This window comes from Cydia strobilella, chromosome Z, assembly GCF_947568885.1.
Source record: "Cydia strobilella chromosome Z, ilCydStro3.1, whole genome shotgun sequence".
NCBI lineage: Eukaryota > Metazoa > Arthropoda > Insecta > Lepidoptera > Tortricidae > Cydia > Cydia strobilella.
The window spans coordinates 41,796,256-41,824,244 of NC_086068.1; the positions used below are offsets into that span (position 1 = coordinate 41,796,256).

Sequence of the window (27,989 nt, forward strand, 5' to 3'; positions counted from 1 at the left end):
CGAACGAATAAAGTTAAAATATTAGTACAAGTATTAGTTTTCATCATCAACCCGGTGGTAACCTAACAATATAGATACTCAGGTCTACAGCCCCTTAAAGCTGTGAAAAAAGCCAAAACTTATCTCCGCGTGGGGCCGAAGGCCCGAAGCATCCTGGATGTTAGTGCTTTAACACAGAATAATATATTATAGTACAAGTGTCTAAACGCGAAGGCCGACGGCCGAGCTCCCCGCAGAGCCGAAGGCCCGAAGCCCGAAGCATCCAGGAGATTAGTGCTTAAATCCAGAACAATGAAGTGTCTAAATGTGAAGGCCGAAGGCCGAGCGCCGCGTAGGACCGAAGGCCTGAAGCGTTCAGGAGGGTAGTGCTTTAACACAGAACATTTATGTGTAGTGGGTGGTTTGAAAATGTGATGTCTACCCTACCCCAAACTTTAAATACACTTTTCATCGGGTAGTCACACAAATCTCTGTTTTGAAATTTTGCTGGGACGTCAGTTAGCCGCGATCACGACCAGTGAAACCTGTGTCGTAACGTCGGTAAATAAAGGTAACAAAATAAATTCGCGATAAACCCGATTGTCAATGTGATTTAATATGTAACACAGAACATTAGTACAAGTGTCTAAACGCGAAGGCCCGAAGCGTCCAGGTTGTAAGTGCTTAAACACAGAACAATAGTAAAAGTGTCTGATTGCAAAGGCCGAAGGCCGAGCTCCGCGTGGGGCCGAAGTGTCCGAAACTACTACTCGTTATGGAGCGAAACATGTGCCTCAAGGAAGTTTTGTTATTAAAAATGGATAAAGGTTAAATGAGAAAATTAACCTTTACAGCCTTTTACTTTTGGGTATGTCTACAGGAAAGACGTGAACACAGTTTTATGTTAGACCCAAATGTGACCTCCAGATGAGAAGATACGAAAGCAGTTTTGCCCAAGCTGAAAAGTAGACACTCGCTAACGCTCGGCCAATTAGCAGAAATTTTCGGATTTTAAATTTTTTCCTTTGTATACGCCTAAAAGTCTACCTTTGCGCCAAATATCAATTTTTTAGGTCATCTAGAAGTGGATCAGGTTTTCGGGCTGTAGGTCTTAATTAATCTAATGAGTATCAAATATCAATATATGATTTTTTTTTCATCTAATTATCAATAATTTTCAGGTTACAGATTTTTTTCTCTATATTCATTTAATAGCCTACCTTGATGTCAAATATCAAGTTTCTAGGTCATCTAGAAGTTGGTTAAATTTTCGATTTATAAGTCTAAATAATTAAATAATCATTAAGATATTTTTTTTTCAATCGAATTATCAATAATTTTCAGTTTTCAGATTTTTCCCTTTATGTACTCCTAATAGTCTACCTTGATACCAAATATCAAGTTTCTAGGTCATCTAGAAGTGGGTTAGGTTTTTGGGCTGTAAGTCTTAATTAATCTAATGAGTATCAATATATATATTTTTTCCATCGAATTTCAGATTTTAGATTTTTTTCCTCTATATTCATTTAATAGTCTACCTTGATGCCAAATATCAAGTTTCTAGGTCATCTGGAAGTGGGTTAGGTTTTTACCGATTAAGTCCTAAATTATCAGGATATGGTTTTTTCCATCGAATTATCGATTAATTTTCAATTTTCAGATTTTTCCCTGTATACACACATAATAATCTACCTTGATGCCAAATTTGAAGTTTCTAGGTCATCTGGAAGTGGGTTAGGTTTTTGATCTATAAGTCAGTCAGCCAGTCACAAAAATGCCGGTTTTTAAACGTGAATTTTTCAATAACTGTTTGAGCTACGTTGATGAAATTTTGTATTCTGGACAAGCTAAGGGGCTTGAATAAATATGCCAAATTTCATATGTGCAGGTTAAACAGATTTCAAGTTGTGAAGGGGTCAAAAGTAGCTCGAAATGGTTCGTGTAATATTACACACGGTTGCTAGGTCGCCAGTTCCTTTTTTTTTAGAACTTGGCTGGACACGCTACCGCGTGTCTAGATACACGGTGTTTCATGACCCACTGAAAACCTAAAAACAGTTTGTTCAGAATCGATAGGAGAATCGATTGCGCTATATTTTAATGCAGGTATTATTATATTTGTTTTTACGTGCTCAGTCTACAAGTTTGTAATGCAACAATATCAATAACTAGCATTTGACACGTTATTTGTCAATAAGTAACACCCTTAACTGGCCATTGGTAAACCTTATCTCGTTGCAGTAAGGTATGCAAATGGTCAGTTAACAGCGTTTACGATGGTAACTAGCAATTGTTTGACGTCACTAAAACGACGAAGTATCTTGTGTACCAGTCGAATAGAATTGTTAAGAAAACTAAACAACGAATATTTTTTAAATATTCATCGGATTAAAGAATAAATACTCAAGATGAGTTTAAAATAAAATAAAATCTGTTAGGGTGTCTCAGGTTTTCAGTGGCTCAAGTAACACCGTGTACCTATATATATTTGTTATACTGTTACTTCTAATTTTTTACTTATTTTATTTATTTTCGCCCTCTTTTATAAATTTATTGACTTTCCTCTAGTCTATTGTACGCAGTGCTATATTTGTCTACTACCGTTCTTCATCAATTCTCATCTACTCAAAGGTTAACTGGAAGAAATCCCTTAAAGGGATAAGTTCGCCTTTGTACTGCCTATTTCTGTGCCATATTTATGTTTTGTGTTTTGTACAATAAAGAGTTTATACATACATACATACAAATGGTTGATATTTTAAGTAGAAAGTATAGGTAGTTTGTTGTAACGCGATGAAATTGTGTTGTCAGGTCGTCAAGCAGCAACAGCGGTGGTAAGCGCGGCGTGAGCGGCACCAGCTGCGCCGGCACTAGCTGCTCGTGCCGCACTGGCAGCGCAGTGCGGCTCGCCAACGAGCCGCTGCTATCGCTAGTGCTCACCTGCCTGCGCCACCAGGACGATCAAAAGGTACGTCCACTCCCCTGACAACACGGCAACGGCGACGGGAGCGGCACCAGCTGCCGAGTGCCGACTGAAGTCACACAAAAATTAAGTACCAACGGACGGTAGGCAATCCGTCAGGAGGGAAAACAACATTAATGTTCTAATAACATTTCAGCGTTGTTTTTTTTTTTCCTGTTTGGTTTTAACATCCGATAATCGACCCAATTTCAGTTGCAGAATTTTTTACAAAATGGGTAATTCAATGTTTTTACTTTACAGTAATATAATTCATAAGTACTGTGGCGCTGCTTCTCCCTAAAATATCTACTGATCTGAGTACATGTGCCAGCTCTTATTAATCGGCCTGTATCTTGTGTACGGTGTACATATGAGTATTGTTATATATTTGATTTATTTATTTATTTATATGTTAGGAGAGCTTGCTAAGCTCCATCCACGCACAACTGCAGCACTACCTGACACACGCGCGCGAGCACGAGCGCGGCGCGGCGTGCGGCGACGCGTGGCAGGAGGAGGCGGCGCCCGAGGCGCTGCAGCTGCGCTTCTCGCTCGCCGGCGGCATGTTCGACGCCGTGCGCCGCTCCTACCAGCTCACATCCGACTGGGCCGTGCTGCTGGCGCAGCTGCTCACCAACCAGCTGGTCGACGCCTACAACAACAGGTGACTACAACGAACACGCTGCCCTGCGGGAGTTGCGGGACCGGCACCGGCCCAAGAGCGGTACCTATATCGCGCCTGAAACGTTAATAACACACTACCCGCTGCCTGGTAGAGTGCCTGAAGCTTGGTTCGTCGAAATATAGTTTGTTGAAAGTACATTTTCACACCACCTATTCGAAAAGGGAACTTTTCTTCCCTGCTAGGAGGGATCAAAGTGGCACTTTTCTGTTCAAGGACATTTTGTTGCCAGTATGAAATATTGACACAAAGACATATGAAATTAGTATGCATATAATCGATTACAATTTCTTTATAATCGATTACGTGCATACAATTTTTCTAACTTAAATAATATTTTGTTGTAATTGTAAACAATAAATGTAATTAACGTATTTTAAATTAATTAATATCATATTTAAATTAAGTAAATTAATTAATTAGAGTAATATTTACAAAGAAACGTAAAAAAACTTTAGTTTAATAATTTAATTTTTATTTTGACATTTTAGGTCTCCTTAAACGCTGTCTATGCAATTTAAAAAATTTGTACAAATATTTCACAAAGCATTATGCGGTTCTGTATTATGTATAAATTTGTAAATACTTAGTTTAAATCAATAATACTAGGCCTTTTCATCTGCGTCAGATGTTTTAGGCAGCATCCCGGTAACGACACTAATAATAATAAATATAAGTGATATCAGTCTTCATAGTGTTCTTCCAAAGGTTTGGTTGTGGGGTAAGAGCTAATTTGTTATCAGAAAAATGAACAAAAATAATGTACTTGATTTTCATTGTATCATTTTAGTTGTTTGCTGCTGGTTTTGAAAAGATATTAGGTACATAATTGTGAGCTGTAGGTACTTTTAATTTGTCACTACAGTCACGTCTGAAAATATCGATACGGACAAAGTGCCAGAAGTATGTACCTATACTAAGGTCGTGTACACATATTTTTGGCACTTTGTCCGTATCGATCTTTGCTTTAAATAATAATGTTTTGAAACCTAATATATGTTAGTATGTAATTTCCTCATAGGTGATGTGAAAAGCAGTATGTGTCACATGGTAGCAAAATTATTTTCACCTTGGGCGTTAACACTTGAATCCCTCACTACGCTCAGGATTCTATGTTAGAATCCCTCGCTACGCTCAGGATTCTATTATAGAATCCTTTGCTTCGTTTAGGATTCAATTGTACGCCCTCGCCGTAAATATGTCATTTTGCTCCCTTGTGACACAATCTACTATTGTATCATCATGGTTAGTACAATCTTACCAGCGTGTAAAAAATACAGAGACAGTGTACTTCAAAAATACGGGACTTAATCGCGTAAAAGATTATTCTTGTTTATTAACTTGAACGTTTTGCGCACTAGGGATGTCACCGGGTCGACACACAACACTCACAATATTCGATTTTTCAACTTTCGATATTTGTTTTCGCTTACACTTACTAATGACTGGGTTCCATGTGGATGAGATCTTAAAACCTTCATCTCGATTGAAATTTCTATGTTTTTGATTTCAATGTTTTGTGAATAATAATGAGTAAAAATCGTGAAAGTTTAAATTAATGTTTCAAAAATACGATTTACCTTTTATCCCAACGCAAAGTACAATAGGCTAGATGACAAATTTTCATTAATGGTATCAATCGATCAGGTTTATTTTCAGGATCAAATGTCTATATGGGACCCATTGCATTAAAGCAATACAAAAGTCAGAAATGATAGTCAAAGTCCGACAGTCGTACTTCACTCGCGAAACGCTCCTAACAAAACGATAAGTGAACGTGACGTCAAGGTCACTGAGAGCCCATTTTGAATGTATAGACAAAACAAGAAAATTGCGTTTTTGTCTGTGAAATATTGCGTTTATGTATATATAGTTGCTATATAGTATTTTTCAACGCACTTGCTCAAAACGACGTTTTTATTCCACCGATTTTTGGCTCATAATCCTAGATATTAAACACGCGTGCTCTTTCTGTGTACTATTCCACTCGTGATTTTTCATTATATTATCCGACTGAGTTAAGAAGGTAACTGATTGCTAATAATATGCATGGAAAGGGAGCCTTCTTTAATTGGTCAGACTGGCGGGCACCGGCGCGCCCGACCGCCTGCGCACTTGCGCAGTGCGCGGCGCGCGGCCCAGCCGGCCCTCGCTCGCCCCGGCCGCGCAGCGAGGGCCGGCCGGCAGTACGAGTATGACAGATGAAACACACAATACTGTTTTAACTATTCAAATTAGATTAATATAAAAAAGGTTTATAGGACATTTTAGTCTTTAAATATGATCAGGAATACGCTGTTAAAATCTTCTTATCTTTTAGGTTTATTGTGAGCACCGTGAATATTATTGAAGGAAATTTAATGCAAAAATACCGACTTTCAAGAGCGGATTTCTCCAAAACTATACAAGATGTCGAACAACTTGACTGAGTAATTAACTTGTAGCAAAATTAATCAGCTTTCATTTTGTTTAAATGATCATGTCGCTAGGACGCATAGTTTTTCGAGATATAAGCGAAAAATAGGACCTTCAAACTCCCCTCCCCCAATTAAACGTTTAATATGCAAAGAAGTAATCGTTATTGTAATGTGTGACAGCGATCTATTCACGACTCTGATCGACATGCTGGCGACGCTGATCCACTCGACGCTGGCGGAGGGCTGCGACGACAATAACCGCAAGCACTACCAGAACCTGATGAAGAAGCTGAAGAAGGAGATCGGCGACCGTCACGGCGGCGCCGTGCAGAGCGTTCGCCAGCTGCTGCCGCTCTCCAAGAACACCATCGTCGAGGTCATCGCGTGCGAGCCGCTCGGCCTCGTCATCGATCAGAAGGGCAATAAGATTACCGGCTTTGATAACGATAACAAACAGGTAACTTTCCTTTTGTTTTGTTTGACGCGCAGGAAAAACCAATGGATATGCTATGATATATTATACATGATCAAACGAACTTCAAAGTGAAGTTCGATCAGTATTATATGAGTAAGCTTCATTCGAAGATATAAAAACCAGGTAGTCCTTTAACCTACTAGGCAACTCATCGCATGTTTAAAGTAGGTAGCAAAAACTTTAACTCAAACAGGTCTATCCCTACTTTTCACCTAGTCTTGATGGGGCGCGCGGCTTGCCGCCATTGCTCATTATTTTTAGAGACTTTACTTTCTAAAGCAAAACTTTCTTTCCGGGTATAGGGGAGGGAGGGTAGTTATATCTTCGAATGAAGCTTACTCATATAATACTGATCGAACTTCACTTTGAAGTTCGTTTGATCATGTATTATATTTCTCAAGCTTCATTCTTCAGATATAAAAACCAGGTAGATGTTAAGAGTTGAAAGTTTTGCTGCATTCTTTCCCATTGTCAATATTATCATAGCATATTTATTTCTGAAAACATATTTGTAGGAATAATTATCTACCATGTACATATGTGTATGTTATACACAAGTTTACTGTTCCAATTGAGTTATAAGGCATTGTTAAGAAGCACGGGAAAGTTTAGCAATGCAGGTTCAAAAAGGTATACATATATATTAGGTATAGCCAGGTTGTATATATATATATATACTTTTACGTATTAGGATATTTAAACAAAATCTAATTTGTTCTTCATAAAACCTAATTGACTAAGATTCCATACAATTTGTGGTCAACTTTGCATTAAGTTTAATTCGAGCTAAAAAAGTTTAATACGAGTAAACTCATAAGACATATGTCCTTTTGTGAAATGTATTAAAATTCACTAGCAGTGCTTGTCCGCGATACGGAATTTTTGAAGGCTCAGAACAGTACACTATTGATGACAAGATTCAGGCTCGTCTAAGTGTAATTATCTACGAAGATAAGACGTAATTTAGGCTAACGATACAACCCAGCGTTACCTCCATACAGGGTGGGATACGCTGTGGCTGTGATGTCTTTCCCCGCGTCTTGACGCTTATGACGCGTAGGCCGTGTGATGTCTGTCTCACGACGACTCATCCTGTTTACGATGATCTCTGAGCAGACGACGACAATGAGAAAATTCAGTTATTAGGCGTGTGCACGCGCAAATCGGCTTACAGCAGCTCCTGATCAACGAATAGTGACACGGCGTGCAATGGACAAAGACTCACGCGGCCTAGCGCGTTTCCGAGAGCTTCAACTTAACAAAAAACATGTATTTGCTCGAAACATGTCTAACGTCGTTTTTAAGTCCTTTGATTTACCCAAGAAGAATTATATTTTGATTTTTATCAAATTAAAAAATCCACCACGTTCCTGAAATCTAAAAAATATATGAACGTGCATAAATTATGCTTTCTGTTCAGTCATTAAGCATAAAGCATGTCATATGTGTGGCATCACCAAAGGTATTCTAAACAAAAATAATTTATAAGACTAGCAGTCTACTCAGCTTTCGAAGTAATCTTTCAAATAAGATTGTAATTTACTCAAACTCAAATGTTTATTATTGCGCTCATATTACATATAATGAATGGGCCAAGGTCCATTAATGGTAACAGAATATTTATTTATCATTTAATTATATATACGTACCTAATGTACATATATTCGAGCTATTAAAATGCATAATAATATCCAGTTAAACCTGAGTAGGTAAAATCAGCGTTTAACAAACATCATTAGGAATTAATTTAGTATACATTTATAAATGGCTGCATGTGACGAGTACCTTTAAATAGAATATATAAATGATATGAACCTTTTTTATTTTATATAAATTACTATTATTGACCGCAAGGCGCGATTGACCATATTTTCACAAATATTGGTGTAGCGGCTTCTATTCTCGCAGCGCGAACGGGACAGCACAGCAATCAACCACGCAATCAATGAAATGAAATGAATATCAATCAACAGAAATTCAGATATTAAGCATCAAATCTAAAAACTTATGCCCGTCATTCAAGTATTCGCTCTGCAAGGAACGAAAGACTGTGCGACGTAATGTTGTATATTTATAAAATGTAAACATTAAAGCCGGAATAATAAAAAAAAATTGCCTTTGCTGTATTGCTACTATGGTTGTATTGAGAGTTCAGAAAACAAATATTATATGAAGTGGATTCATCTTAATATTTTAATCCATGACTTATGTCATGAATGTGCTATATTAATGACATAGCGGTATTGCAAGTGGTGGGTCCCCACCAACTACAGTTACTAAACTTATAATATCAAGGTACATATATTTTAAACTTGGCAAAAACGTATTGCATGGTACCATCGTATTGATGATGGCTGAAAGAGTATCGCGACCGACACATGAGAGTTGAACCATAGGTGCATTCGTCATTTATTGATTTTTTACGGTTTCTATTAGCTTCTTAATTATGTATTTATATTTTTATGTGCATAATCTGAGGGTGATCCTTTAAAAGATAATCGGAAGGTAATCGTTTTGTAGTTTTGATACAGGTTAATAGGTATTTACCTAGTTACCCATTATTTACGACCATAAAAATAAATATTAAATATCTGTGAGAGATGCGAACAAATATATTCGTGTGTGTATTTAGCCAAATTGTACCGAAACCGCTTTATCATTAACTCAGTTAGATGGTACTCTAATGGTCACTTTGTCAGGCTTCGGCATGAACTTGTATTTATGAAGAAATAAGCGTGAAACGTGTTTTCGTTTGTTTCTTAGCTTCAGTTGTAAGTTTAGTTTTTTGCATGCCAGATGCTGGTGAAATATGTGTTACTTATGTATAATATTGTCTGACCACCTTTTGTACCATATTTCATGCAACATAAAGTTATTTTCTTTCTTTCTTTCTTTCATATTCAGTACTCACAAATTGTTTCATTGGGTTTATTAGATAGATAATGATGAATAAACCCATTTTCCTGTAATTCAATTCAGTTAGGTGTCTTTGTTACAATTGGATGATTCAAATTATTTAATTATTCAATATCACTTAAAAAAGTAAAATCATATTTTTAAACAGACACAAGGTACTTAGATACTGACATCGCCTATGCCTTTAAGCGATCACGGTATTATAAATATATTTATATTTTTATGTATCCCATAACAATATTGGCGTACGTATCCCGATAATTTGTATGGTTATATGCATATATAAACATTCAAAAATCGTCACCAAAATATATGCATTGTGCAGGGTATTACGACTTAGTTTATTCCATTTCATTTGTGGTAAAAGAGATTTTATCCAGCTTAAGTTTAGGAATTTCGATCAGATTCACATCACGTGACGTGATGTAGGTACACCAATTTAGCAATTCCCACTTTTAGAGACAAGTTATACTTAAGTGGGTAATATAAAAACAATATAGGTACTATTGTATTGTTTCAATTATAAATTTACGAGGTAGTCTCGTGTTTATTCAAATTCAACCTCTGGGCGGATAAAAGTACCGTACTATGGGTTAGGTTCTGTCACATATAATTGGATATTAAAAATCCAAATATATTTTATATGTAAGGATTTATTTTAAAAGGCAATGTAGTCTTGTGCCGAACATTTCGGCAGCTAGACCGACGTGTCTCTTGACACGCACAAATCAAAACTGAACCGCGGAGCGCTGGTGAATAAATTTAAAAGAAATATTTTTTATTCGAGGGTAGACTTCGAATGTTTTTCAAAATAAAACCCGTAAGGTTCTAGATTACATAAATAGGCCTACATGAATAAAGTATATTTGAACTTGAACTTAAAAGATAATTCTTTATTGCACATAGAAAAACTTGAACTCGGTGTTTTAAAATGTGCGTGGTTTTGATCGAGAACCGCTATTGATTTATTAAATTGTGTTATGCATTGCTATCGTGTTGACTCACGGCCAACCCCAAGCAAGTTCTATCTTCGTGACGGCTCTAGGCCGCCCCCCAGGTTTATAGTTACCAGTCGTGGACTCACGGCCCGTTCGGTACTAAGTAAATGCAAGGTATTTGATCACAAAGTGTAAGTTTTTTACAAAAATAGTTAAAATAGTTACACTTAAGTAAGTATCTGATTTTTCTTCAGGATCTGAAGAATCTATTATCACTCGGCAATTTTGCTTGAGTTTCTTCTGTTGGGCCATCTAAAACCACATAAAGAGAAAGCCTCCCTCGTCTCTTTAACACAACACAATATGATTATTTAGGGCCCTTTGTTTCGTTGCGCGCTGTCCGATCTTAATTAAACCTTTGGTTTGTTCACGACCAACCTAATGAGCAATGGCGGCAAGCCGCGCGCCCCATCAAGACTAGGTGAAAAGTAGGGATAGACCTGTTTGAGTTAAAGTTTTTGCTACCTACTTTAAACATGCGATGAGTTGCCTAGTAGGTTAAAGGACTACCTGGTTTTTATATCTGAAGAATGAAGCTTGAGAAATATAATTCGATTTGACTGTGATTCTTTCGGCGGCAGGGCCTGCGACTGACGGACAAGCAGCGCGTGTCGGGCTGGGAGCTGGTGGAGGGCGGGCGCAACCCCGCGCCGCTGTCCTGGGCCTGGTTCGCCGCCACCAAGGTGGAGCGCAAGCCACTCACCTACGAGAACGCGCACAGGTGCGTACCCGCCGCATGCCCGCCGATGTCAGAGACGATGCTCTTGTTGCAACAGGAACAGGTACAAGTGTGACGACCCCGATATTTGTTGTCAGGTTGCTGAAGTACCACACGCACAGCCTGGTGAAGCCGCTCAGCTACTACCTGGAGCCGCTGCCGCTGCCGCCCGAGGACCTGGACAACAACGACAGTAAACAGGTAATTCGACCGTGTGTTCGTTTGTTTATTTTCCTTGCTCTACCCGTTCTCCCTGTTTTCTTGGCGTCGGGTCTGTTTAGTTTCATTTTCTGCTTTAAGTTATTCTATTTCCGTTTGAATCCATTCTTTTTTTGTGTCTCATAAATCTGTATGAATACAGGACTGTGGAAGCTTCGATTCAAGTCCAACTGGTTCTGGAAAAGGTCGCAAGTTACCTTGTAGTAAGAAAATTATTAATAAGAAACCAAAAGTTACTACACCGGTAAGTTATATTTCTAATTCAGTAGAGCCGTTGCATTTTAACCTGCTTTTGAAAGTTTGCTTTCGGCGAAACCGGGTCTGAGTGTTCGAGCTCAAATTGGTTATTGCATTGAAGCATTCCCATGTAACGACACCCTCACTCCGTCCGTCTGTCTATCATCCTCTAACAATTCATTTAAAGCATGTCATGTTAAACTGGTGTCTGTATTTATTTTCCCCAATTGGTAAAAATGTCGCATCATGTAAGCTATGACAGCCTGTTTTTTTTTTATGAAACTGGTGTATCGTTTTTATCGTCAGGCAGGTAGTTAAGTACGCAGACTACGGTCGAACTTGGTATAAACTTCTAATAGTCTATAGGCAGATTAAACAAAAGTCTCCTTCACGATTTTCGTAGACATCGCTTCTACTCGTAAATACCTAAAACTGGTATCACATCCAGATCCAGCGTGGTCTCTAGAATACGAATTGACCTGTTTTAGTTTATGGAAGGGGGGGGGGGTCGAAAAAAACCGCCCAAGTGCGAGTCGGACTCGCGCACGAAGGGTACCGTACCATTGCGAAAAAACGGGGGGGAAAGATGGCGGCCGACCATCATTGATATTTGTTCACATCTTGAGTCCTATGGGACTGATCGGTTCGTGTGAGGTGTCGTTTGAAAGAATATTAAATGTACTATTATGGTTTCTTAATAACCGTAATCATAACTGTAGTCTTTTACAATATACATCGGTCAAATCTGACAATCAAAAAACAAACAAACAACTTGGATATATATAAGAGGAATGCGTACAATATGTGCATAGTTCTATACAACAATTTGCCCAACAGTATAAAACAACTAAACGCTATGGAATACAAGAAAAAACTAAATAGTTTTCTGTTAGAGCACTGTTTCTATAGCGTTAAGGAATATTTGGAATGTAATTTGCAGTAGTACCTAAGAATTAATGCTTGAAAAATGTATTTATTTAAGTTAAGTGTTCTTATTATTAATTAATCAATCAATTACTTATTATGAATTTTAATATTGGAATTTTAATCTATTAATTATACTATTAGATAACATTTTTTTTTTTGAAAATTTGCATGTCGTTATGCGACTGAATACTGTACACCATATTTTAACAAAACAACATCTGTATTTTAGAATTAAGTATTCTTGCAAATAAAGAATCTTTATCTTTAATGATGTAGTTCTGTATTTTTTGTATGTTGTTTGCAGTCCTTGGAGGAATGTGAAAATATGTTTTTTAATACAGTTGCTCAAAAAGTGCTACTTTTCGTGGCTGTTTAGCGTGCGGAAAGTTGGTTTTCGCGAACTAGTGCTTTTTACTTTTCCAACTTTTTTAAATTTTTACTTGTTCCAATTCATGACTACTTATTGATGAGTGTTTATATTAGTTTCCTTTAAACGTCGTAATCAACATAAAAACCTACTGTTAATGTAAAAATACGAAAAATATGCATATTTCATATCTTATTACTTACCTCTTCATCATTATAAGTATTATAACACGTTTATTTTTTAATGTTGAAAAACCATTCTTAATAACTTGTCTGAATGGAACGGAACGCCTGTCAAAGAAGAGGCGTATTTTCTTACCGCAAGAATGTTTTAAGTTTCCAAAGACAACATTAGATATTGTTTTTATAAATATACGATACACAAATAATCGTAAATAACGATATTTAGGTAATAATAGTACAATGTCTTAATATTTACAATTGTTTCTGTCTTATAGAACATGCATTTGAAAAAAAAAACTTTCTTTGAAGTGGGTTCAATAATAATAACAAAATCTATTCTAGTCGAATAAAAGCTAGAAGAAAAACACCTCTTCATAATGTCAATGTCAATGATGTCACAGAATTAATAATATAAAAGTTCCGAACGTTTCGAATTCCATTCCTTACTTGTTGCTTTTCTTATTTTTTCGCAACTGTATTAAAAAACGTCGTTCGATACACGTGCGGAAATGTTATCCTTCACTCGTCCCGAGTCTTGCCACGAGCCGTAGGCGAGTGAAGTAATGACATACTTTCCGCACTAGCATCGAAATGTACTATTGCAAGCCAAAAAAGTTGTGCTCCCTGCATAATTTGCGAAAAACTGCAAAAATTTCGGACTTCAGTTTTTGCAGTTTTATTACTGTAGGACTTACTGACCCCTTCTTGCACTTAAATGAAAGGTAATTAAACTTGCTACAACTTTATTTATTGCAGTATATTTCATAGCATGAGCGGTTGAGCCGATATTTGTCTTTAAATATAGGCAAAACGAAAAATTGCGTTAAAAAGAAAAAAATACCTTTTTTAAAGCCTCATATCTCAACAACTATTTGACATACGGCGCTGTAAATGGGCCTTAATTGTTCAGCATTTAATGTACGTTCAATATTACTCAGCAAGTTTTGACCAAAACCCACAGTTTTATAATGAAATTGCAAAAACTGAAAAAGTCCAAAGTTTTTGCAGTTTTTTCGCAAATTACGCAGGGAGCACAACTTTTTTTTTTTGCTTGCAAAACATAGTTTCATTCTTCCAATAGCACAATCGGATTAGGACTAACCTCGAAATCTCTTCCAAAGTTATGAAATTTGGTATGTATGTTAATTAAAGGTCTCTTTTTCATGTCCACACTATTTGACATATGGGGACCTCGAGGAATCGCATCCTTCTTGGAAAATGTATACCATCCTGGACAAATTTGCGTTTTACTCTAAATCTACGTTTTCTGTGGAAATATAGTGTAAGGCAACTTTAAAGCTTATTAAATTCTACACAAAAAAGTCTAGATATCTTTGCGGAAAAAATATATCTTGGTATAGAAAATAATTGCTGAATCCAGATTTAGCGCTTATACCCTTTCAGGGGATATTCTCTTAAGAGGCCTTTCCTACAAACGAGCGTATTTTCTAAAATGCGTCCTTTTTCATTCAACATTACGACGTAACTATTAGTATTTATTCAAAAACTGTTAACGTTCTTAAATAATCATTTCCTAAACTAGCGGCTGAAATAGTTAAAGTTTTCATTTTCTCTTTTTAAACCTAAAATAAATGAGTTTTCCTGGGAGTATTTTTCAAAATTTGCAGTGAGAAGTGTCGTTTAGGTTGCCAATTTTGCAGTAAACAAGAATCATTTGGTACATGAATCATTACAATTCAATTCACCATATCTTGTACGAGGGGCTGAAATGATTGAAAATCAAAGATTCATTTTAAAAAATTGATAAAATACCTTCCGAGTTTTCTTCATTTTTTCGGTGAAAACAGGGTCGCATTATATTTTTTTTATCGCAAATTGTACTTATATTTTGCCCTCAAAATAATATTATAGCAAACTCTATGTGAACCCATAAAAAAATAATCATAACTATAGGACCTATTTTCCCGTAAATTTAAATATTTTTAAAAGACGTATAAATCACCTGTGCTCGATCGTCAGGCGTTTGTTTTGTTCGTAACCAGCGAGCTTCGAGTTCCGAGAAGTGGTGTATACTGCGATTAAAAAATCTTGATCCTTAGGTGATCTATACACTTACAATAAACAACAAGATTAAAACAGGAAGCCAATTACAAGAACTCACAGGTTACAAAGTATTCAATTTTAAACTAATGCTAGCACTTACGCACACACACATGCGTACAAAAAGGAGAAAAAAAAGCATACCTAATTGAAAATTAATGGCAATAGAAGCCTTACAATAATCCTAAGTTTTGAACACTTAGTTCATTAGCCCCTCTAGGGGCTTCTAGTTATAGTTAAAGTTATTCTAATAACAACAGAGGTCTCAGAGTTCAAAATGAAAACAAACAAAAGTACAATTACTCAGATTCAAATGAAGTTACAGAATACATATATAGTGACAAGGCGCTAATACACTAAGTTGATAAATTTAATGTATTTCTTCGCGTAGTGAAAACGAAACAAAAAATTTACATGTACGAGTAACAATACATTAATAGAAATGTCGCTCACATAAAACACCGCTTAACCAAACTATGCCTCACATTAGGAACTTTACAATTGAACATATCGATGTCAAGTTCTTTCTATAGCTTATTTAGCCTTCGACTCGCGCGAACCAGGAAGCTATTTTGTCTATATTTGGAGGATGCAGTCTTAACAGATTATGGGGGATAGTACCTTTTAGAGCGATAGGGGGTATTAAAAGAAAGTTTACCAAGTAGCTCGGAACAGTCAGTTACACCACTGGTGATGTTTAGGAGAAAGGTAATATCAGATATATCACGTCTTTTTTGCAATGGAACTAGATTGTGTTTCTTGCAAATACTTAAATAATTGGATGAACTATAGGGAGTTTAGAGCATAAATATTTTATAAATTTTTTTTGAACGCGTTCAATTCGGTCAACGTAAGTATTATAGCAGGGGTTCCAGACCTGTGACGCGTACTCCAGTTTACTCCTCACATATGCGCAATAAAACACTTTCAGGGTTTTAGCTTTATTTATTGTAATCCACTCAATAGTTTAGGCGCTAGAAGTAAAAATATGATTTAATATTCAGCGTCCTCTCAAGGCGGCTGTATTGATTTTTCTATAATAAAACAAGTGTAAACAGGTTGTAAAGGGGAAGAGGAATCAACCGATACGTCAGTTTGAAACATCCGTCCAGTATTCTGAGCTACAGGATGTACTGATTATCAGTATTTAAACCCAGTCGAGTAAAATGTTGATACTGGGGTGTAACGTGTACAAATGTATAGACAAAAGTGGAATTCATATTCCTCCAAGTTTCCTATTAAGAGAATATCCCCTGAAACGGTATAAGCGCTAAATCTGGATTAAGCAATTATTTTCTATAACAAGATGTATTTTTCCGCAAAGATATCTAGGACTTTTTCGTGTAGAATTTAATAAGCTTTAATGTTGCCTTACACCATATTTTCACAGAGAACGTAGATTTACGCAAATTTCTCCAGGATGGTGCACATTTTCCAAGATGGCTGCGATTCCTCGAGGTCCCCAAATGTCAAATATTTAGTGTGGACATGAAAAAGAGACCTTTAATTATCATACATACCAAATTTCATAACTTTGGAAGAGATTTCGAGGTTAGTGATAATCCGATTGTGCTACAAGGACTTTAAACAACATACAAAAAGTACAGAACTACATCACGCATTGTTTTTTTAGGAGGTTTTTTTTTTGTAAGATTTGACTGGTGTAATAGTATTTTATAAAATCGTGATATAATAGAGAGCTTTTCAGTCGAGTACCGTGTTTAAGCAACGAAGCTTGCTGAGTTGCTTAAGTAAGTATACAATACTTTTTCTACGAGACAAAAAAATAATACTTTCAACTAGTAGAATCATATAGGTAAACAAACCAAAAGTAGCTACTCGTAAACAGCTAAGATACGCGGGCGGAGCGATACCTTCATACTTGTACTCGCCCCGGCCACCGGGGCCCGGCGGGTTGGTCAACAACACCTCTTGTAACTCATGAGGAATTATTATGAGCTATCGTTTTGTTTCGTCCTCTTGACCGCGGCGAGCTGTGATTGCTGTGATTGGCCAGGCGACGCAGCAGCGTGTTTAAGTAGACGGAAATATGACAAATGTCGCGACGAAATTACGTTCCGAAACGCCATCGTTGGCTAATTTTTTTTACTACTTAACAAATAGATTATCAGATACGAGCATGAAAACCGCGCTGAAACCGACGTCACATCAGCGCTAATAATAAAAAAAAAACAATATGCACCTCACGTGAAGTATTTTGTTATTGACAATGGACTACACCAATGTGAGAATTTGAAATGATCCTTATAAGCGGTTTTCCCCTCACCTGGCCCTATCGTTCCTTAGTATTGAAAATGTTGCATTCACTTATTAAGCTTTTTGTGAGGTGTAAAGGTCGTACACTCATTTAGTTACAACAATATTTGGCTTGTAAAATAATATTGCAGCCGGAGGTCTTAAATTAATTTGATTTCTTCACGGATTGGATCTCCAGACGTGTGATCAAAATGCTACGTGCTAGCAGAGAGATTTCTTCTGAGATTTGCAAAAAAAGACACATTGAATCTAAATCAATTTAAATAAGTAATATACGCTCGTTCGTGAGACGGGCATGTTGTTCCTAAGTGTGTATTCGGCCTAGCAAGTGTTTTTCGTAGTAATCGAGTGAGTTGGCCCTTAGATAAGTGTTAGGTGTGGGTGTGCTAGTTGCGACGTAAAGTACTGGTTGTACGTAGACGAACGGGCAGGGCGCCGTGGCGGGCGCGGGGCTGGCGCCGGCGCCGGCGCAGCAGCCGCAGTTCATGCAGCAGCAGCAGCAGCAGTGGTTCCCGCCGCACTCGCAGAATTACTACAACCCACAAGGTACAAATACAAACATCGCACCTTTATATACTACCCATATACTATGAATTCTCTCAGATGGTTTTTTTTAGAGCTCGGGCCCTAAATTTTTTTAAAAAGCCTTTGTTTCTTTTAAGAGCGGTCTTCAGCACGGGCCAAAGCAACTATCGTGATAGTATTAAGGTTCAAATTTATGTGACAGCTCATTCAGACAACAGTCAGGGTGGTATTACAAAACGTGTTATCTCCGAATGGGCTGTTTCATGAATTTGAACCATATAAATAGGATGGTAAATTTGCTTTTTAAACGGGTTTATTCCCGTTACTTATAAAATGAAATCTTTATTTTAGGCAACTAGTGGCCCATAAACAGAGATACCTTAAAACTAGCATACAAATTATAAAAATAATATATTTTCAAACTAAATACTACAAACTTATGTCGGAGCTATTAGCAGTAAGCAGTGTAACCACTGCATAAAGGAAACAATACCTTTTGTTTAATAGATTAGGGCCCGGGCCCGAAAAAATCTTCTGAGATAATTCATACTACCCTTTACCCTAAACCCCACCCCACTGACATATGCAACTTCTATTATACGACATATAATAATATATGACATTGAAGTTCCCTAATAAATCATGAGTGCCTGTAACTTGTAATACAAAGACAAGCAGAACCATATTTCCTATAAACAGTTCAACGTCTGAATATAAATAAAACAAATCCAACGTTTAGCATCTGTGGCCCTAGTGAAAAAGGGTACAAGTCTCGGGCAGCGCAGTTGTAAAAGGGCGTCAGTTCCACGTAACACTTGCCCTTTTACACCTAAGCGTCGCGAGACTTGTACCCTTTTTCACAAGGGCCACAAACATGTTCTTTGGAAGTAATTTAAAATTAGAATCCTTTTCGTTTAATATTGCTAATAGGTAAATACTGGTACATACTCGTATATGTATTTATTTGCGTGTCTTAACCGTAGTGGGAGCCAATCCACGCGGCGTGGCGCCGCCCGCCAACACGCAGTCCAAGCAGGCGCTGAGCCACATGCTGCGCCAGCGCGTGCCCTACAACCAAATGTCGCAGATGCAGGTGTGTATCTTTTTTGCCACGCCCCTAGGGGCAGCATAATACTTGAGGATCAAGTATTATGCAGATTATGCTGCGTATTCATGATTGTAAATAAATAAATAAATGAAAATGAATGAATAGTCGCACCGCACCACCGTACCGTGTCCACGGACGGAACACGACAGATGTGTATCGTTGCATTGTTTGCAGGGGGCCGGTTATCCTGGAGCTCCGCATGCGCGAGGGCCTTTCCCGCGGCAGGGCATGCGCCAGATGCAGCCTAACCAAATGGGGCAAATGGGGCCATCTAAGTAAGTAACATTTACCTTACTGTTTTAATAGGAAACTCGTAGTGTAGTACATACTACATTTAACCATATTGTTACTTACAGTCAAATGAATACAATTGGTGCAATGGGAGGGATGGGCCCGATGGGCCAAATGGGCGGAGTCCAGATGGGTGCCGGTCAAATGGGAGCCGGGCAGATGGGTGCCAGTCAAATGGGAGCCGGGCAGATGGGTACCGGTCAAATGGGAGCCGGGCAGATGGGCGCCGGCCAGATGGGCGCGAGCCAGATGGGCGCGGGCCAGATGGGAGGCGGGCAAATGGGCAACATGGGCGGCCAGATGTTCGGCGGGCAGTACGGCGGCATGCAACAGGGCTACGCAGGCTACGGCCAGCAGATGATGCAAGGTGGCCAGCAACAGATGATGAATCAGGTACCTCTTGCCCTAACTTCCCTTCCTAAATTATATTCTTACCCCCGAACCCGAACTATGCTTAACGTACTTGAATTCTACAGGGAATGGGGCAAGGCGTCAGTCAAATGGGGCAGCAAGTAAACACAATGAACCAAGGGGTTGGCTCCATTGGGCAGAACGTCGGGCAGATGAATCAGGGCGTCGGGCAGTCGGGCCAGATCGGCCAAGGCATGGGCCAGATGGGCCCGAGCATGGGGCAGATGGGACAAACAATGGGGCAAATGGGCCAGATGGGCCAGGGCGGAGGAATGGGTTCCATGACGAACCAAGGCAACACTATGGGACCGCAAGGCAGCAATACTATGAGTGGCTTCCCTGGTCAACAAACGTTCCAACAGGTGTGTACTTTCAATAGTTACTTATTTATATACAGCATTATTTTTAAGATATCATTATTTGTGTGTAATGAAAGTAGTTAGCCACTTACGTTCTACTTCTTTCCATAGAATATGATGGGAGGCCGATCCAGTCAAGAAGCACAATACCTAGCGCAGAGGCAAAATGCGCGACCTCAGTACATGCAGGTACTCTCTCCATTACATCGCTTTAGACTCCACAGCAGACCTTACGGATATCTCAATTCATACACACTATACTATAGCATAGGCAAACCTGGGGCAAAGCAGCAGACATAGAGACCATTTTATCTATTTATAACATGGCGTCTCGTGACTCACTAAACATAATGTATACACATAAGAATATAGAGACCTTTAAGGAACTGTCTCGTATGCGGAACAATCATAAGTTAGTGGTTTCCAAGTTTCGTCTACAGAAAATGAAAAAATCGTTTGTGAGAAACTGTGTAACATTGGCTAGGCATTGGCTGTTGTATTTATGAATGTTGCTATGTATTTTTCATTTTTCATGTCACTGTATGATGTCACTGTAAAAAAGATTGTATTGACTTGTCAAAGAGCTCTTTGACAAGTCAACAGAAAAAAAATTGAATTTTTAAAGTCACGTAAAGCGAAATTTTAGTCAGCGTCAATACCCTTGATCATGTCTACTCACTCATGTTTTACGAGTTCATACGGTGGCTCTACACTCATAATAGATATAAAGTCATAGTCGTATGATATGAATGATATTGGTGTATTTGTCGGACCGACAGGCGCCGAACGTTACGATGGGCGGCATAGGCGGGCCGGCGCCGCCGTACCCGCGCGGCATGCAGCCGCAGACCTCGGCACAGTACCAGCAGATGTCGCAGCAGCAGCAGCGCATGCGCCAGCAGATGCTCGCCATGCAGCAGCAGGGCCCGCTCGTCCAGCACCTGCAGCGCAACCAGTACCAGCCGCCCTACTGACTGCCGCGACACTAGCCTCCACCACCACCTCATAATAGTAATAACGACAATATTCCCGATCGAGTATCGCTCGATCTCGCGGGTTACTACTGTTCCTGATAAAATGTTCACATGAATACTAAATAAAATATCCGTGAGGACATACCTCGTAGCCGCTAGTAAAGTGGTACTACAATCAGTAACGTAAATAGCGACCCAAAAGAACGTGCTTAGAATGATCTACAAAAGTGGTTATATTTAATCAAAACTGCTTCTTAACTAGAAATAAAGCAATGGAATCTGGTTATAAAGTTACACTAAGGGGCATATATCACGGGGACACCACGGCGGCGCAACCACCACCGTTGGTACCCGGCGACTTGTTGCGCCGCCGTGGTGTCCCCGTGAGATAAAGATAAAGGTAGACTTCCGAGCAAAGCGGCTCCGGCGTCACTAACGCAGCGACACTGACGCGGCGACAGAGCGATACTATACTATGCAGTATGGAAATGTATGAAGTTCCGACCGCAGCTTGACTGTCGCGGCGACAGTGGCGCCGCGCCGCGCCGCGTCAGTCAGTATCGCTCGGCGATAGCGGCCGTGCGATGTTTCCGCAATGCAAGCACTGTCGCGCAGTCGCTACTATCGCACGTAGTTTTTGATGTTTTTGACGCAAGTTCTTCATGTACCATTGATAAAATAAAATAAAACTGATTTTTAATTAAACTGGCAAAAGCTGAGTTTTTGATTGCTCTCGTTTAAATGGTTTTTATCAAGAAGCTATAAGTGCCTTCATCTTTTCTACTTTTGAAAAATGAGTCGGGTAGGCTTCGCTCCATACGAAAATAGTCATCATCATCATCATATTATACACATATTATATATTATATGTATATTATCATCGGTTCGTCATATTATATACGTCAGCACCGTATGGAATAACAACCGCGACTGTCGCGAGTCGCGCCACTCGTAAGCGAATCTGCGTCAGTTACCGGTGCGACACTGACTGACGCAGCGGCTCTGACGCTGCGACCGTTGCGACAGAGCCGCTTTGCTCGGAAGTCCAGCTTTAGGGCGCATTCACATCAGAAGTACACGAAGCAGCGCCGTACATACCTGTCGCAGCTCGCAGCGTGACGTTCTTTAGTAAACAGCACGCGAACTGATTGCTCTCATATCAGTCTCAAGTGGCTCGCCCGGTTTTAATTCGATATTTAAATCAATCCAATAGCATAATAGATACCGTCAAATGGGTTGAATAGGGACAATTTTAAACTTTGAAGATTTTAAAGGAATTTTTCCCTGAGGGCCACTAATATTAAGGTTTATATACTTTTGTCTTATGTTTGAGAATCGATTTAGAATAAAATTATTCTTAATTACTTCGTTTTATAGTCCTTTAAAAAACACAGGCCATTTTGATTCATACTGGATCCGGGGTGAATAGTACTAAGGTACAAAGTGATCAGGGTTGCCAAAAATATACTAAGTTGACAGGTAAGTACCTGGTCTAGATAGATTATTGTACAGTCGCCATCAGATATATCGGAGCGGCCGAGGCGCTCACAAATAACTGAACACATGTCCCAACTAAAATATATGCAAAATTAACAGGGTTGAAAAATGGCACATTTAGACGTTAAAATACCATGTATATTAGAACGTATTGATTTTATAAAAATAAGCATAGAAGAATTTTGAGATCTATTTTTCTGGCCCTATCTACAGTGGCGCCAACTGGTGAGCACAAAAACGATAACCCGCATTAGGCGTTAAGAGTTTAGAGTGCGTGTTCAGATTTTTTGAGCACCTTGGCTGCTCCGATATATCTGATGGCGACTGTACTTAGGTACTTTAAAATGATTAGGTAAATATTAATAGTAGTTTATGCAACTGATACATAATGAGAGGCCTTAAAACACAATTGTGGTTATATGAAACGAGTGAAGAAGATGTTAATACAATTCCTCGCCAGTCTGCCTGTGACCACGAACGTAACGTCACGTTCGAAACGTCGGGCCATAAATAAACGTAAGTCCGCGATTAAGTCCTGTGTTAGTTTTAAAAGTATGAGAGAAAATCGTGTTAGTTTAAATCAATATATTTAATATCGAATGTTGCCTTTGGAAACTTAAAACAAGCTTGCAGTTAGAAAAAACGCCTCTTTGACAAGCGTTTCGGCAGCTATTCCTACCTCTACCTTCCATAGCTATTCCGTTCCATTCAGACAACTTATTAAGAACGGTTTTTCAATATTCAATATTAAAAAATTAACGTGTTATAATGATGAAGAGGTAATTAATAAAATATCAAAATTATCAAATATGTATATTTCTCGTATTCTTACATTAACAGTAGGTTTTATGTTGATTACGACGTTTAAAGGAAACTAATATTAACACTCATCAATAAGTAGTCATGAATTGGAACAAGTATAAATTAAAAAAAGTTGGAAAGTAAAAAGCACTAGTTCGCGAAAACCAACTTTCCGCACGCTAAACAGCTACGTAAAGTAGCACTTTTTGAGCAACTCTTAAAAAAACTATTTTTGGCAGCCTTGTCCCTATTGACCATTTAGCGTCCATATAAGTTTTGGAGCTCATATCAACCATTCGTTGACAGACTTAATTTTAAACTGTTTGTCAATATATCACGACTTTAATGCTTTTCCAGTGTTTCTATTACCAAAAGGATATAATCTATTATTTTCAATCGCGAGATACAATTTGTGATACATATTTTCTTTTAAATTATTCACTATTCCCCTATGTTCTTGTCCCTACTCCCCCCGCCGTCCCTATTCACCCCATTTGACGGTAATATTTCTAAGTTTTATAATAATTTAGCTTAGTCTATGTGTATGTTGGTCTGAAAACGACACCTATTATATGAACTATGAATGGATCAGACAGTTTTAGTATAATCGAATTTAAACTATCGTGAGACATATTAACTTAACTAACATAGCCGTAGTACGTGACGCCCATCCGTCGTGACCGCTACTCACTCAGACACTGTTAGTGCTTGAAAATGGAGACCTAGGCTCTCCGAAACATGTCGCGCGAGTGACTAAAAACACGTGAGTGTAACCGCTATGTTAGTTAAGTTTTAGTATAGTTTGTCAAAGGACTGTCTCATTTCAAACATAGACAGAAAGAATCATACTATCTTTGTCTTACACTTACTAGTACTTAGCACCCAAAAGACAAGGATGAGTATAGTTCAACTAGTTGAACTAAACTACGAGTATATTAGGCCAAGCAATAAGAAGATATAGAGGGAAATGCTAGGAACACAACTTTTAACTTCGTAGCTTTGTTTGGACTAGTTAGGAGATGAACATATCTAAAGTCCCCGGCCGCAACCCTGGTGCTGGGGGGGAGAGGGGGTTCGAAGGTTCCATTTTTCGGTTTTTCGATTATATCTCGGAAACGATGCGTCTGAGCGACTTGGCCACTTATACAAAATGAAAAGAGATTTAATTTGTTACAAGTTTTATTCAGTCAAGTTTTTCGATATCTTGTATAGTTTTTGAGATATCCGCTCTTGAAGGTTTATTTAGGGCTCTCATTTTTTTCTTGATTATCTACATCAGTAAAGCTGCTAGGCCGGGTTTGGTAACGTTTTCGTATAAATCGGGGGTGCTGAATTCATTTATGGTATCAACATTGACACCTTTCCGAAGTAAAAACATATAAACTTTAACAAATAACTTTTTTAAACTCCTCTTCACGCTTAAACCGCTGAACCGATTTAGTTGAAATTTGGTAAATAGGTGTTTTAAGTCCCGAGACAGGATATAGTTTTTAACCGACTTCAAGATTTTAAAGGAGGAGGTTCTCAATTCGGTTGTTTTTTTTTTTTTTTTAATGTTTGTTACTCCATAACTCCGTCATTTCTGGACCGATTTTGTCAAAAAGCAGATCTGATGATGGGATCCATGAGGAATAGAGGGAACTCCTTAAATGTTAAAGGCATACATATAGTGATTTTAGTATTTTCATCAACAAATCAAGCACTTACATTTAAAAAAGTGACATCTGATGAAGTGGAACTGCTGATGATGATCAGAACGGAACTCTTCAATGACGCATAGTTCACGTTTGGCGATTTGTCCTCTTCGTTATGTTTGTTAAGCAAGTTAGGTTTTCAAGAAACATTTTTGTTAAGCTCGAGTTCTGATGATGGGATCCATGAGGAATCGAGAGAACTCCTCAAATGTGAAAGGCATACATATAGTGATTTTTGTATTTTTATAAACAAATCCAGCACTTATTTTAAAAAGTGACATTTGATGAAGTGGAACTGCTGATGACGATCAGAACGGAACTCTTCAATGACGCATAGTTCACGTTTGACGATTTGTCCTCTTCGTTATGTTTGTTAAGCAACTTAAGTTTTTAAGACATATTTTTGTCAAGCTCGATTTCTGATGGATGAGACCCACGAGGAACCGAGGGAACTCCTCAAATGTGAAAGGCATACATATAGTGATTTTTGTTTTTTTATCAACAAATCCAGCATTTACATTTAAAAAAGTGACATTTGATGAAATGGACACTGCTGATAATGATCAGAATGGAACTCTTCAATGACACATAGTTCACGTTTGGCGATTTGTTTTCTTCCTTATGGGCCCAGACCTAAACTTGGACCCGGACTCGGACCCGGACCCGGACCGAACTCTGACCCAAACTTGGACCCGGACAGCCGGACACGGACCCGGACTCTGATCCAGACCCGGAAATGCTACTAGAAAAGTGGGTTAGGTGGGTGCTTGGGTTTGAACTGCGATTCTCACAGAACAGAACTGCTATCAGAAAAGTAGATTAGGTTAGAGCTGTGACCCTTACAGAAACGAAATGCTATCAGAAAAGTAGGTTAGGTTAGGTTAGAACTGCGACCCTTACAGAAACGAAATGCTACTAGAAAAGTGGGTGGTTTTACCTCCTTTTCTACATTATTAGGCAAAAGATGCTGTCTTTTTCATTTCATTGTCTGGAATCTAAGAGTGCACCATCAACAATAAGTGAACTTTCAGCGGCATCCCCCATTGAAGTCGGTTTTTTTTTCTTAAAAATTATTATCTCAAAAATCATATTTTGAAGGTGTGAAATTTGGTGTGAGGGGAATTCAGCTTCTTCGCCGAAGTTGAATTCCTGAGGTTAATACTGTTTAAATTTAGGTTTGAAGTCATGTTTGGTATCATTATCAACTAAATCAAACATGTAGACCATCCCAAATATTATTTAAATAGGTTCAGCGGTTATTGATTCCCCATACGGAAATTTGTACCCCACTTTTCACACCCTTAAAAGATGATTTTGGTTATAAAAACTATCCTATGTACTGTCCCGGGACTCAAACCATCTCTATACCGAATTTCAACGAAATCGGTTCGGCGGTTTAAGCGTAAAGAGTTGTAATAATTTTTATTTTTTATTTTTTTTTTAACTTACGAATGGTGTCAATGTTGATACCATAAATGAATTCAGCTCCCCCGATTTATACGAAAACGATCCCAAACCCGGCCTAGCAGCTTCACTGATGTAGATAATCAAGATAAAAATGAGAGCCCTAAATAAACCTTCAAGAGCGGATATCTCAAAAACTATACAAGATATCGAAAAACTTGACTGAATAAAACTTGTAACAAATTAAATCTCTTTTCATTTTGTATAAGTGGACAAGTCGCTCAGACGCATAGTTTCCGAGATATAATCGAAAAACCGAAAAATGGAACCTTCAAACCCCCCTCCCCCCAGCACCAGGGTTATGGCCGGGGACTTTTTGATAAATGTTCACCTCCTAACTAAAGTCTGTTTTTTTATATGAAATGTCATTTTAGTCTACGGAATAAAAAAACAGAATATAGTCCAAACAAAGCTACGAAGTCAAAAATTGTGTTCCAAGCATTTCCCTCTATACCTTTTTTTGGGCATTTATTTCCTGGCCTATATTTATACTCGCGAAGCTTAATTTGCTATATAAATGCGCTGCCACAAAGAAGTGTCTTAGAGTTTTTATCGAAGGCCAAGGGCACACGACATGACTAGTAGCTTTACGCGGACAAATGGACGTCCAGCTGGAAGGGTGTGATATAAATATAATGACTGCGATGGCGCATATATACCTATAGATGGTAGTATTAGTACCTGTTACTTTTTATCTTATTGTTTGACCTTGTCTTTGAAAACTTTTTTTACCTAGCAGATCTCCGGATTATGTAGGTGAAATTAAAATTATTTTATTGCATTTGATAATAGTGTGATAACATTTTATGATTATATTTATTAATTGGCTTACGTACCGGTAGGCAAAGTACATCTTCAAAGTCATTCAAGTCAAGTCAAGACGTAATAGTGAACATGTTGAAGTATCAAAGGCTGATATAACGCAGTCAAGGCGTATGACTGCTTATGGGAGATATTTTACGGCTCGTACGTATTTACTGACTGCAGCTTGTGAATTTGTGAATACCATTCCGTTTCGGTTGATATCCATGTCTCTAGTACTCGAGGTTTGAATTCCTTGTACTGTAGTATTTTATTATATAATTTATTCATATATTCATATGTAATTTAATTAGATATTTAAAACTTGACTATGTTCCGAATTCTTTAATTAACCAGTTTCAAATTGTATCCTAATTTATATTTGTTTTTATGCCTGCCAAAACAAAATAATCACAATCAGCAAAGATTTTTTTATTACATAAACAGATAAACACAGGCTACGGTTTTAGCGTTAAAGAATACACTTATTTAGTAATACTTAGGTATTGGTATGTCTTTATCTTTATTATTGTATACAAATGAAGTAAAGTTGATCCCTGAACTGTAGATAAAACAAAAGACTAAACACAAGACACGATGTACACTTTGTGCCTTGTAGCCCTCGCACAGTCGTGTACGAGTAGATT

General features: G+C 38.2%; 1 protein-coding gene across 4 annotated transcripts in view; it reads left to right on the forward strand.

The window, feature by feature from the left end:
- Positions 1-21,205, forward strand: part of LOC134754802 (mediator of RNA polymerase II transcription subunit 12-like) — a 142,170-nt gene extending 120,965 nt beyond the window's left edge. For 2 of the 4 annotated variants that reach the window (XM_063691170.1, XM_063691173.1), the window contains 13 exons: positions 2,791-2,947; positions 3,358-3,605; positions 6,221-6,497; positions 11,011-11,150; positions 11,246-11,348; positions 11,509-11,610; positions 17,837-17,963; positions 18,926-19,035; positions 19,225-19,325; positions 19,407-19,734; positions 19,818-20,114; positions 20,223-20,300; positions 20,891-21,202. In XM_063691170.1, the coding sequence (XP_063547240.1) occupies positions 2,791-2,947; positions 3,358-3,605; positions 6,221-6,497; positions 11,011-11,150; positions 11,246-11,348; positions 11,509-11,610; positions 17,837-17,963; positions 18,926-19,035; positions 19,225-19,325; positions 19,407-19,734; positions 19,818-20,114; positions 20,223-20,300; positions 20,891-21,085 (2,263 nt within the window). In that variant the 3' untranslated portion in view covers positions 21,086-21,202. Of the gene's footprint in view, positions 1-2,790; positions 2,948-3,357; positions 3,606-6,220; positions 6,498-11,010; positions 11,151-11,245; positions 11,349-11,508; positions 11,611-17,836; positions 17,964-18,925; positions 19,036-19,224; positions 19,326-19,406; positions 19,735-19,817; positions 20,115-20,222; positions 20,301-20,890 lie in introns of all 4 variants that reach the window. The other 2 variants (XM_063691171.1, XM_063691174.1) reach the window with 2 other exon arrangements.
- Positions 21,206-27,989: the final 6,784 nt, after the last annotated feature.